Source organism: Haliaeetus leucocephalus, unplaced genomic scaffold, assembly GCF_000737465.1.
Source record: "Haliaeetus leucocephalus isolate CR32 unplaced genomic scaffold, Haliaeetus_leucocephalus-4.0 Scaffold712, whole genome shotgun sequence".
Taxonomy (NCBI): Eukaryota; Metazoa; Chordata; class Aves; order Accipitriformes; family Accipitridae; genus Haliaeetus; species Haliaeetus leucocephalus.
This window is the reverse complement of record NW_010973148.1, coordinates 4,208,132-4,221,228: the sequence shown is the minus strand read 5'-3', so window position 1 is coordinate 4,221,228 and position 13,097 is coordinate 4,208,132. Positions and strand designations below refer to the sequence as shown.

At 39.8% G+C, this 13,097-nt stretch overlaps 1 protein-coding gene across 1 annotated transcript in view; it reads left to right on the top strand.

The window, feature by feature from the left end:
• Positions 1-13,097, top strand: part of LOC104839898 (cohesin subunit SA-2-like) — a 60,690-nt gene that overhangs the window by 30,667 nt on the left and 16,926 nt on the right. The window contains exons 13-20 of the mRNA XM_010580484.1: positions 4,855-4,962; positions 6,939-7,047; positions 7,894-8,011; positions 8,890-8,993; positions 9,433-9,525; positions 9,611-9,700; positions 10,710-10,913; positions 12,357-12,433. Of these exons, the coding sequence (XP_010578786.1) occupies positions 4,855-4,962; positions 6,939-7,047; positions 7,894-8,011; positions 8,890-8,993; positions 9,433-9,525; positions 9,611-9,700; positions 10,710-10,913; positions 12,357-12,433 (903 nt within the window). The remainder of the gene's footprint in view (positions 1-4,854; positions 4,963-6,938; positions 7,048-7,893; positions 8,012-8,889; positions 8,994-9,432; positions 9,526-9,610; positions 9,701-10,709; positions 10,914-12,356; positions 12,434-13,097) is intronic.

The following is a 13,097-nucleotide window of genomic DNA, read 5'->3' as shown; positions in this document are numbered from 1 at the left end:
CCACACCCCTGTTCAGGTGGAGTTATGGTAGTGCTTTGTCAAGCCTATGCCAAACAAAAGTGAAAGACCGAAATGGAACAAAGGCAGGGGCTTTCTCCTCTGTCTTCTCTTTTCCATCCTCTCAGGTTTATGCTTTCTTGGAAGTTTCTTTCTTGGCAGCAATTTTCTGCCATAATACACCTCTATTCAAGAATCTTGAGATCTATTCTGAAACCTTATCTTTCCTGTCTGAAGAGGTAACAAGAAAAATAAGAATTGCATGTTGCCTAGGGTTACGTTTCTTAACCAAAACAGCATACCATACAGCATCTAATGTGCATCTTCCTGCATTCTCTGTCACAGCATAATCGTAGAATCACAGTGTATTGCAACATCCTAATCCTATTTTAAAGTGGGTGGGAAAGGACTCTTGTTATATTGTAGTGGCAACCTTGTTATCATCTCTCTGATCACCAAAGTGTCATCTTGAAATACCTGCAATGACAGCAGGGTAGCAAGAGGGAGATAACAGAACAGATTAGCTGATTTTTCTACTTAAAAATTTTATCTTGGACATGAGAATACTTTCAACATATATGTTTTGGTTGATCGTGCTCAGTGCACAAATAATGTTTTTACAATGTATTTGCAGATTTGGGTGTTTAACTTGAATTAATTTTCAATGCAAAATTAACAGTTTTTTTTGAGTGAGATGCTATACCTTGTATTACCAATGGCCCCAGTAACCTGTGCCAGATCTTTCCCTGCACAGCCATTAAAACCAAAAAGAATAAGGTGGCAAAACTTTGAAAAGTGCATCAGGTGTATTTTTATTTTACTGTCGTGATTTTGATGGTTATCCTTGGTATAAGCAATAGCACAGACCAAGACAGGTGACTTCAGCAGTCATGTCTCTTGCATACAGTAAAATGGAACAAAAACCAAGATATGAAATCTTTCACCTGGTGCCATATGCAGAACAAAATGGGTCTGTGATCTCCCCCTAAAATATCCCAACTTCTTCTTCGTGACATGTTCACATTGAAGTGCAGAGAAAAATGGTATGTCATGACGTTGGTATGTGGAAGGCCATGCCTGTTTATTTTTAGGCACCTAAACACTGGCAGGCACTTCAGGCTTAACCTTTATCTGTTGCTTGGCATTCTGAGGGCTGTAAATTGGGAGCAGTATTATTGCTGTATTTGAAGTATTCTTTGAATGTTTGATGTTTGGCTTATGTATGTAAAATGAAAGGCACCCATTTACTGTGGTACTGGTAGCAGGTGTAGTTAAGTGCTGCTACTTCCAGAGACAAGTAAAACCCCTAAGCACTCATCTGAGTGGGAGTTATGAGTATAAACCTCATTGTATCACAGAGAGTAGTGCTTGAGCAGTATGTGAAAAGTAGTAGTTGTAGTAGTACATACAGGTGTTCCCTCTCATTCAAGAACGAAAAAGAAGATCAGGTGCTCAAGTGGTGTCATGAATGTCGGTCAGCCTGTGCTGCGAAGAAAATGGGTTGTTTTCCCCTCCTTTGCTTCTGTGCTATTAGGGAGTGCTTCATACATGGCTGGAGCTATTGCACCTGACCTACTCTTGTCTCGAGGAGGGAGGAAATAACACTCCTGTAGATTAATGTAACTGGGGCAAATTCCTAGCCTCTCTGAAGACAAAGTTAAAAACAAGGAGGTTGGGATTTCAGGATCACAGGACGGCTGAGCTTAGAAGGGACCTCTGGAGCTCATCTGGTCCAACCTCCCTGATCAAGCAGGGACACTTACAACAGGTTGCCCAGGACTACACCCAGATGGCTTTTGAATATCTCCAGCAATGGAGACTCCACAACCTCTCTGGGCAGCCTCTGACAGTGCTCTGTCACCCTCACAGTAAAAACACGTTTCTTGAATTCAGAGGGAATCTCTTGTGTTTCAGTTTGTGCCCACTGCCTCTGGTCCTGTCTCTGAGCAAAGCTGGGCTCCATCTTCTTTGCACCTTCCCTTCAGGTACTTACACGCATTGATAAGTTCCCCTCTGAGCCTTCTCTTCTCCAGGCTGAACAGTCCCAGCTCTCTCAGCCTTCCCTCATAGGAGAGATGTTCCAGTTTCTTACTAGTCTTTGTGGCCCTTTGCTGGACTCTCTCCAGTATGTCCTTGTCTCATACTGGGCAGCCCAGCACTGGACCCAGCACTCCAGGGGTGGTGTGGCCTCACTAGTGCCGAGTAGAGGGGAAGGATCACCTCCGTCAATGTGCTGGCAACACTCCTCCTAACGCAGGCTAGGATTAGACCATTAGCTTTCTTTGCTGCAAGGGCACATTGGTGGCTCTTGTTCAACTTGGTGTCCACCAGGACCCCCAGGTCCTTTCCTAATGAAAGGAAATTTCTAAGGAAAGGCAGAATCCTTAATTTCTACCCAGAGAGATGGCAGGCATGTTGCTGAGCTCTTTGAGCTATCTGAACAATTTAGGCAAGGAGTTTTTTTTAAAGTAGACACACACAGGTGTTGCATTCACTATTTGCATGAATGTGGTAAGAAGAGAAAACCTGAAATACAAAGAATAAAGAATTCAAATGTAAAAAAAATGGGTACATTTGACTGGCATGTTCATACAGGAAATTCCATTTAAGCATAAGAAAAAAGTTTTTTTACTGTGGGAGTAGTCCAATACTGGAATGGGCTGCCAGAGAAGTTGTGGAGTCTCTGACTTTGTTGATATTCAAAACCTGATAGGATACAACCCTCATCAACCTGCTCTAGCTGATCTGCCTCTGAGCAGGGGGTTGGACTAGCTGATCTCTGGAGGTGCTGCCCATCCTCAGCGGTTCTGTGATTCTGTGTTGGCCCACTCTAGATCATGGTATGTTTGTATAGAAATGTCTTCTTTTTCAAGCTGTCCACAGGTTTTTTTTTTAAATATATAGAGAGAAAATGACAAGGGCAGCTTCATAGAAACTAGTGCTTTTAAGAAAACTAAATAATAGATTGACATTAAAAAGAATGAAAGAAACCTTGTCAGACTGCTAGTTTATTTCAGTAAATTCCCCATAGCCTTTTAATATTAAGGTTTGCTATATCATGTATTTTTACTCCTGTAAGTGCAATTTGTTGTCAGTCTTTGTTTTACTGTCACTTGTAAAACGTGTAGAAGTTTAATAAATTTGATACTTCATTCATGGCTTCACAGGACACACCAATGCTTATTTGTGTACTCTACTGCACCATGTTACCTCTTTCAATTTCTTAACTGTTTAACCTCAATAAACACATTTTTACTCTATTTCCCCAGTTCTGTAGATGGCTGAATAAGAGTTGCATAAATATTTTCCTTTATGCTGATTTCACAATACATATATTCAGAGCACTTTCTGTATGTCCTGTTGCTGCAAATATATACTCAAGGGAATTGCATGTTAAAAGAGGCCACCAAAACCTGCCCGAAGTATGTAAGGCAGCTTTTGGTTTTTTTGGTTGAGGGCAAGCATTATCTCGTGAGATTGACCCATCACTTTTGGGGACATACCATACACTTCCATGTAAAGGCCTTTTTACTCTTCCAGTGACCACTGTAAGCAACCATGGAAAAAAATGTGAAAAATTCAAGTGATACATAAGTAAATATATCGTAAAGCTAAAAATTATGGGGTATCGACTTCTACAAATCAGAGGCTATTGGCTTTGAGAAATGAGTACTGTTTTTTTGTTGTTGTTCCCCCACCCCTACTGATTTTAAATCCCAGACAGTGCTAAAAAATATTTGCAGTGGACACTCCGGTGATACTCTCACCTAATGTGAGCTCACTCTTTTCAGTCAGGTTGGAGGATGTTTTGGGGCTTTGTGACTTGTGAGGATGCTCGGTGATGCAATGGATTTGGAGACAAATGGGCAATCGCAGGAAGGGCTGCTAATTTTTGTAAGACATTACTCCCAGCAAATGAAGACCATGAATACTCAGTTTTAGAGAAGGTGTTGGATCACAGCTGTAGATGGTTTTAAACTGTTACTACCTGAGGACTGAGTGCAGTAATAAATAAAATGCCTTTCCCCTCACCTTGCTGTAGTAAGTGTAAGGATCTCATGTTGCCCTTTCATTCTCTGAAGTAGCTTAGTCCAATGACATTGCTATGGCAGTAAGAAGCAGGCATTTTGAAACTGTAATCCTTGCTTTGGTCTTCACTCCTCTGGTATCTCTTCAGTGCGTTATTCAACCTTGATGCTTCCGTTTCCTTTTTGTAAAAGGTTAATATTAATACCATTTCCACCTCTCACAGAGTGTTCTAGGTTTACTAGTTGGCATGTGGTATTCTCAAGGTGTGTAGCTGAATGAAAAAAATTGTGACTTTGAGTGTGTTTGCACAGAAAGGTCACAGTCATGAGCATGCTATCAAAAATGTGTTTTGATTTCTTTTTACATGTTACTGTATAAGCCTAGTGTAATAGAATATAGGTTTTAAAATACAGTAATAAATAATTTAAAAATAATTTGTAGTGCAAAATGAAGGTTGTTTCTTGTTTATTATCTTCTATGTTGAACATCTAAGCATAAAGTAGAGGCACGATTTTCCTATTTTATTACTATTAGTCTTTTTACTATGACCACTAATCAACCTTAACTACACTTTAAATTAATGTTCATGTCCATGCAGTGGGCCTGATTCCTCATGGCTTGCAGAAACCTCTGTTTCTTTACACAGTGAGTAAAAGAATGCTGCCAGTTTTGTTTGACAGCATTTTTAGATATGTCCTACAAAAATTTAGCTGTGTAAACAAGTTGTACAGCTATGGAGAATCAGGTCTAGTAAAAGCTGGACATAGCATTCCTAATATTCTTTGCAGATAAACCTGAACTATAACTTCCGTTGTTATTTTTGCCTAGGAACTGTGGGGATGTGTTATCAACTGAAGACTGTGAAACATTATACCAGTTTGTTTATACCACGCACCGTCCACTTGCAGTAGCAGCTGGGGAGTTCCTTTATAAAAGGTATCTGCCTGCCTGCATACCTACTTCTTGCATATTCTCATTTGTTTCAGAATGAAGGTGGATTTATTTAAGAGAGACATTAAGCATTCATTTTTCTGCTGGAAGTGTGTACCACGAGGGTAGTAGATGTGCTTTCTTCTGCTGAATCAGAAGAGAAATGCTGTCTGGGGGTAATCATCTGTTCCCCTGCACAGCCCTGGCACAACAGGCATGAGAGAAGTTGCAAGAGTAACACAGAGAATATGAAACAACTGACTGATCCACAGATGCCGTGCTATGTTGAGAGCATACCTTCTTTCTTTTTACTTTTTTCCTGTTGCTTTGCTTCTTACAAGTTAATTCATCACCTGGCATCTGCTGGATTTCCATAGCTTTGGTGATTAATCACAAAAATGGCCTCCTCTTCTCCCTTTGGAAGTTGCCTTATACATTGTAGAGGCTTTGAATAATGAGAGATGCAGCAGATTAAAAAGCCCTCCCAATTTTCTGTCAGGTTAATGAAGTACAGGGTTTATCTTCCCCAGGAGTAACTCTTATAAATTGGCTTCTTATAACAATGGTTGCATGAAGTGAATGGAGTTGGCGTGCTAAAAAGAGAAGAAATAAATATTCTCTCTCTACATCTGAGAGAAATAATTTTGTCCTACAAAGAGGAATGAAAAATATTTTGGCAAGACTTCTGTGGGGAAAAATTCAGAAATAATAATGATTTGTCTTTCCACACTTGCAGAATCTCCTCCTAGTTGTCTGTTCCTATCTAGCTGAATTGCTGATATTCTGGAGTTTGGGGAGCCAAGTCCAACAGAAAGACAAATAAAGATAAATTTCTATTTTGATGAGTCTTCTATCACATCTGCTAGTCTTACTTAGTCTTTTGTGTTGGTCCTAATATTCTATTATAAATCAGGTGGTTTTCCTCTTGTAACATTGCTGCTTTTTGCCATTGAAGTGATTGCCCTGATAACTTTATTTTTTTCTACCCAGCTTTCCAGTGCAGTGTGGACACTTTGACCCTGTAAACCTCATCCTTGTTCTTGTTTGCCCAGTTTTCTCTGGCACTTATGCCAGTACACAAATGTTTGTTCTGGTGTGATAGAGATGTTAGTGACACCCTCCTTTCCCTGGTGATACTGCTAAAAGTTTTAGTATAAATGCTTATGCTTCCCCCTGCTTCTTCTTGGTTTGCATGAAATCTCCTCAATGTCTGCATTTTTAACTTAGGTTACTTACGTAGCTGGCATAAATTATACCAACAGAAGCACTTCCTGAAAATATAAGCTTTTACTGACATTGAGTGGTGTGGTCATGCTCTTAAATCCAGGCCGTTTGGGCCTTATATTAATCTGCAGTGATGGCCTTCCTGTATTTATCTTGGGATTAGCACTTTTAGTGAGGAGTACAGTCACACTTATTTTGGATAAAGAGGGAAATGGAAACTAAAGTGTCGTATTATGCTTCATACTTCAGATAGAAGAGGAAGAACAGTTTTTCCACTGTATTTGTGAAGTTGAGTAAATTGCCTCTTATAAATACAAGATACTGTGCTTTCTTTAAGAAGCTTCAGTTCCGAGATGTACCATGATGTGAATAATGGTTGGGTAGTAATATCTCTACTCTGTTGGTGAGGCTTAAATTCAGCCTAGAGCAAGCCCCTTTTCAAGCATGAGCAAATGCCTACCTCATTATGTGTTCAACGCTGTGGAATCTGCATCTGTTGTCCAGAAAGCTGGCAGGGTACCTGTGAAACTGTCAGAAATAGTCTCTGCATCCACAGGGATAGAAGATCTCTCATAATGGAAAACAATCTAATCTCTTTTCTTTTCATCTCATAAAAAAGTCTAATGTGATTTGGAGTAAGTAAGTAGACGTTTAGAAGAAACACAGTCCTTGGGATCTTGACAGAATTAGTGTAACATTGGCAAATGAGTATAAGGAGAATGTGGCAGAACTGGACTGACTTCCTTTTCTGTTGGCAGGCTGCTTAGTCATGAGGGAGATGAAGAAGTTCAGCCCGGAGGAGAAGGGAAGTTTGGGGCAAGTACTGACCAGTTGAAAAGATTAATAAGTTTTTTCCTGGAGAGTGAGGTGAGGAGAATAGCCCCTGCAGTAAGCCTTTTAAATCCAGTGTTGCATATTAAATCAAGTATTGGCTTCCTTTTGAAAACTATTTCTGGTGGTGAGCTCTGAAATGTTTGGTGTTTGGAATGGTTTCACTCTCTAGGATGAGTTTTTAATGAAGACATTTCTGTTCTGTTGTATTAAAACTAATTTGCAACTATGCTAACGGAGAGAATCAGTGCTGAAGCAGCTTCTGAAAACAACCTGAAAGACTAATGCCACCGAGTGAGATTTTTTTGGTATGTGTCTGTGTCTTTCTGCAGGCAGATATAGGTTGCTGTACCATGGCTCTGTGCTGACTAAACTGCCTAGTTTTACTGAGAGTTTTATCAGCTTAAGTGCTATGCTTCAGTATTTGGCTTTTGCAGTGGTGCAGAGCTACGTGTGGCCAAAGTGTCTCAGGCACAGCAGTTTTGAATCTTTCTGCAAAAAATTTCACAAACATTGCTTAAAATATTGACTTGTTTCTAGTCCCAAGGTTGGATTTTTAGTTGTTATGGTCAGCAATATAAAAGCAATACAGAAGCTAGTTTCAAAGAGATTACTTAAATTAGAAAGGAAGGGTATCATAAAAAGAGAAAAGTTTTTTTTCTGCTTTACCTGCTTTTTCTCCCCACTTTCCTGCTTTGTATCAGATTAAAGACATGGTGTTTGAATGTTGATTAGCCTCAAATTAAATACGTTGGAATACTATGTGTGCATGTATGTGTGAATGACAAAGCTTTGTAATTGGAAAAAGGGAGAGGAACATATAAAGCTGTATTTCTTTTAATGATGTGTTTGCTTCTGTAAGCTTGTGTTTTTAATCCCTAGCTACACAAGCATGTTGCATACCTCATAGACAGCTTGTGGGACTGGGCAGGCAAATTCCTGAAGGACTGGGAGTGCATGACCACTCTTCTATTAAAAAATGCTGAAGAAGATGGAGAAGGTGGGTAAGCAAAGAGCTTAGTTTTGTCTGAATGAATCTCTTGATACTGTTTTTTTAACTTTGCCTTCAGCTAGTTTAGGATCATTCCATATTGCAGTACCCTTTGATCCCAAATTGTGGTCACCAAGAGCCACAGAGCAGGTGCAACTCAATGCACTGCCAATGTGATATTTATATCAACATATTTGTTTTATTCAATGTTCTGTATTTATGTAATGTTAGTTCAGAAACTTTGCAAGAATACTTGCGTAATTAAGCCATAATGCTTACGTAGCATTTACTTTGTTTGTTTGTTTGTCCAAAACTTAAGAATCTAAAAGTATTGATTGAAGTGCAGTATTGTCAGGCTATTGTTCATGCCTGAAAAGGAGTGATGCGTTGAGTTCATTGACATCTAACACTCTAGAGGATTATTTTTTTGTAGAATTATTTTAAAGTGAACTTAAATAAATGTTTAAGGTCCCTTCCAACCCGAACCATTCTATGAGTAGCTGTAGTAGAACTGGAGGTGGTTGTGTGATTGAAATCAAAGTTTGTAGACCCAGTGAGTTAAAGCATTTTGGTACTCAAAGAAACAGGTTTCTCCTAAATGAGATAGTGGGAGTAGGCCCCATTAAAACTGCCTGTGTATTTGGGAGCCCAACTGCCCTAAAAAGTTTAGTCAGGAGAGAAGCAATTGTTTTTGTGTTCAGTAAATGTGGAAAAATGTAGAAAATAATTTTCTTCAAATTAAATCAAACACTCTCTAGGTGTTTATTTTTCTTTCTGTAGCATCCTTCCACAGTTGCTCAGATAAATGAGTAGGCTTTACATTAGCTGTTGCTGCATCTTCATTTTTCTTTTGTGTGAATGCTAAAAGGAGACTGATTTACTTACAGCACTGAGTGATGCTCATGAAAGTGCTCTCATTGAAATTATCCTCGCAACGGTTAGAGAAGCAGCTGAAGGTCATCCTCCAGTGGGCAGAGGTGCAGCCAAAAAAGTCAGTGCATCTTAAGTCTTATTTATTGTCCTGTAATCACATTCTCTTTTCCTTATGTACTTTGCCAGACACCATGTTCCTAGTGGTAGGTATATCTTAGGAAATGGCTTATTTTTATGAAACTACACAGTGTCTTTTGACCTCTAGCTTTTATTAGTAGTGGATGTTGAAGGAGGTGAGCATTAGAGGAAAGCCAGTTGAAGCATGTTATTGACAAATGGTGAACATTTTATCCCTGAGATATAGCTGTTCAGCCATTTGCATCTAATTTAAGGTTAACAAAAAAATAAAAAGGCATCTGGTTGTCTCCATGGAAAAGTATCTTTATCTTAGCTTGATATGCTTTAGACAAAGGCATGTGAGTTCACCTTGGGTTACATATAAAATTCCACTCAATTCTAAGAAATTTTGTAATTGAAACAAACTGCTTTATCTGCAGATTCTGTCAGTAAAAGAGAAGAAAATACAATTGGAAGATTGTACCAAAATTACTGAGCACTTTATTATGGTGCTTCCTCAGCTCTTGGCAAAGGTAACTAACAGCTGCTCTGTGAATGCATGTTAAATATTTCATTAAAATTCCTGCAGTGTACTCATATCCTGTTTTTTCTCTGCAGTATTCAACAGATGCACAAAAAGTGGCAAATCTTCTGCAGATTCCTCAGTATTATGATTTAGACGTTTACCGTATGGGACATCTAAGGAAGGTGAATAGGAATTGGGGTAGTCGGTTCATGTGGAATGTACTAAATTTATGTGACAATGTACAGAGTTTAGTGGGACTTGGAACAAGTAGAAGACTGTTGAAATACAAAGAAAGGATCTCTTACCTTGAGGAAAGTGGTCTTATTCAGGCTTTACTTTGGGGCTGCCAAAGAAAAGTCTCAGTGCTTGTCAGTTCTTGATATGCTGTGACTGGCCCTGGTGGGTAATGATTTGTGGTTTCATGTGGTAGGCCCAGCCCTGGGTTTTTCATTGTTGGGTGGAGACAGGGTGGGTTATGCCACGTGCCTAAACTGGTGTCTCCCAGGAGTTTACTGCAGAATAGGTTTCGTTCTCCATGAAGAGTGACTCCCAGCTGCTGGGGAATGATAGCAACTGAAAGATAAGAATGGAGATAGTATATCTGCTGATGGGAGAGGGCTGGTCAGAAACAGATAGATGAAATCCTTGAAATAGCTTAATGTGTTCTTAAGCAGGGATGTTTACAGGAAGGTAATGTTAGGCAAACACTCCTAGGTTAATTTCAGCACAAAACTTTAACTGGAAGAGAGAGTCAGCAGAATGGCAGAAGTTACCTCCTCTCACTAAGAGTGAAGACCCCAGTTGCTGACATGATCTGAAACATTCTCCATCCTCTGCTGCTGAGGGAGACAACTTCCATTTTTTTGGAGATATGCCTGCCCTTTGGAAAGGCATTTTTTTATTCCCCACCTTCATCTTTATTTTTATGTAGTGCTGAACGTGTATTGCTAAAGTAGAACTTAAAGCATTTGCTTCATTCTTTAGGAAGATCCAGAGAGAATAATAATGAAAAAGAGCTATAAACCCAGGAAAAAGTTGTGTCCTCTAATCCTGCCCCTCTGCTCCTTAGACTGGCATTTATTTCATGTTGGTTGTATGACCTATAGAGATACATGGGCCTAGTGAAATGTATGTAGAGCATAAGTGGATTCTTGTACAATTTACCTATAATACGCCTTTTATCACCTGCAGCATTTGGATGCTTTGCTGAGAGAGGTAAAAGACATTGTGGCCAAACACTCTGACATGTCTGTCCTTGAGGCTTCCTCCAGGACTTACTATATCCTCTGCAGTGAAGAAATTGCCATCTATAGCCTGGTAGATAGTGCCCGAACTCAACTGATAGATGAGTTGATGGGACAGCTTAACCAGCTACTAGATGGCTTCTGGCAAAAGGTGAGTGTGACTCATTGTGGAGATAAACAGACTGTTTCCCTATGAAAAAAAAAGACAAAAAAATTAAGGGGGATATGGAACTATTCTTTACCTGCTGTTTCTGCTTAAGAGGAGCAGAGCTTTCAAAGGTGGGTTTGTGCCTCTGAAAAGATTGACTGTTTACATTTTAATGAAGCAGATGTATTTTGGCAGGAATAGAGTGGGGAAGATAATAAATGAGGTAGTCCACACCAGCAATAGGGCATTTTATGTCTTCTGAATATTCTGGACCTAAGCTCCGTAGTTGCTCCGTTACTGTGCCAAAGATACCATGTGCAAGATCAGCTAGTAAGTGCTGTGGATCTATAGGTGGTGAGGCTGTTCCCAAAAAGCTATAGTTCTGTACTTCCACATATTTGACTGTACACAGGATGTCCCTTGTGCTGCCACTTTGGCTGTAAAGATAGTACTAGGAAAAAAAAATCCCAAACCCAGCAGTCTGTAATGCAGATTGTATAGCTTTGGGATCTTTGAAATGACGACTTTCCCCTTGAGGGAGGACTGCAGAGTCTCCCTCAAAGTTTTTCATTAGTTCTAAAAAGCAGAAACAGCTGGTGGTGATATGAATAGCTTGCTGGCTGAACTGAACAACAGAAGCCCGCAGCTGATCTGATCAACTGTGCCGTCATGAACAGGTGTCATGCCATGGTATGAGAGTTAACACTGGCAGGTTTTTATTGGACACTGGGATATTGTAAAATGTGTCAAGCCAAAAAATCCCCTAACCTCAGATTGGATTTATTTTGTTGGTCTTAAATAGATATCTATGTCAATGTGGGAGAATGTGTACTTACAAGAAACAAGATAAGTGCTAGACCAGGGATTCTTCAACTCCTTCGTAGTGTGATCCATATCTAAATAAAGAGATTTTCTCCTGGAACCCCTCCCTTCTAATTCCTGGTTGTATATACCATCTCCCATAATCACGTAGTATACTTGTGGAAACTACAGCAATTGCATCTATGGGAAAGTATTTAATATATTTTTAGCTATCTTTGAATGTGATCTGGCAGCTGGAAGCAAGGAGAGTCAGCACCATGTGAACAGCTAGCTTTCCAGAGATCCTTGACAACTGTGTGAGGGACTGTGAATGGCCATGTGAGTTTGAGGGTTAGCACTTCTGTGTTAGCCTAACTGCTAGTTTTTACTCTGTGTTAGCAATACTGTAGCCTAGGGAGGATGCTGTGACAGGGACATTTCCTCATAGAAAATTTCTGTGCAGTCAATGCGTTGTTTTCTTTTTACTGTAGAGGAAGACATGAGTAGCATGGTTAAAGGTGAAGGGACTGGAGAGGGCTGGAGGAGAGTAATTCAAGCTTGTGGGTTGGTTGGGAAGAGAACATGGCAGTTGCCTTGTCCCACACTGGCTAATTCCTTTCTCTTTCCCAAACTTTCATAATTTAGGAAGAAGGATTTTGTACGGATGCAGGAGAAATTTCCCAGATGCACTCTGCTTTGAGAAGAGTAGCAGCTTTTCATAAGTGAGATGTTTATTTGCACAATTTACTTTCCCATATACTTAAGTGTCGACCTGACAGGTGCAAAGTCAGAATTGCTCTTGTTTGTTAGGTTTAATGAGATTTTTCACAAGAGAATGAAAATGATCCCTATGAGAGGTGCTGCAAGGTTTAGTTTTTTCTTAACAGAACTGTACTCTTGGATATGGAATTCTTTCTGGACTCATTACTGAGTCTGGAGCATCAGCCCTAATGTGGCTGGGAAGTGTGTGCTACAGAGTTGGGATGTCAGAGTGGACACACGGATCCTCTCTGTGGTGCCTCCCTCCTAGCTGGATGCTTTTGCACTGCTTTACTTTCAACACTGGTGGTCAGTCTGAAGAGGGTATAGTGAATGCAGTCTTTTTTTCCCAGTGTATGTAATCAGCTTTGTTTGTTTTAGTTTATTTGATCTTCTTCTGTTAAAAGATGGATTTGTCAAAAGCTTGGTTCTCCAGGGATTGTTCACCAAGTAAATTATCATGCAATATAGTAGAGGGTGGGGGAATTGGGCTGCCTTCTCAATGTGTCTTTTACCTACCCTGTGTGCTAGGGCTGCTCTGCTTTTGCAAAGAAAAGTCTAACGTTGAGTTGTGAACACTCAAGAGTATTAGAAATAGCCTTTTAAAGCGGCATGGGGAAATTGTTC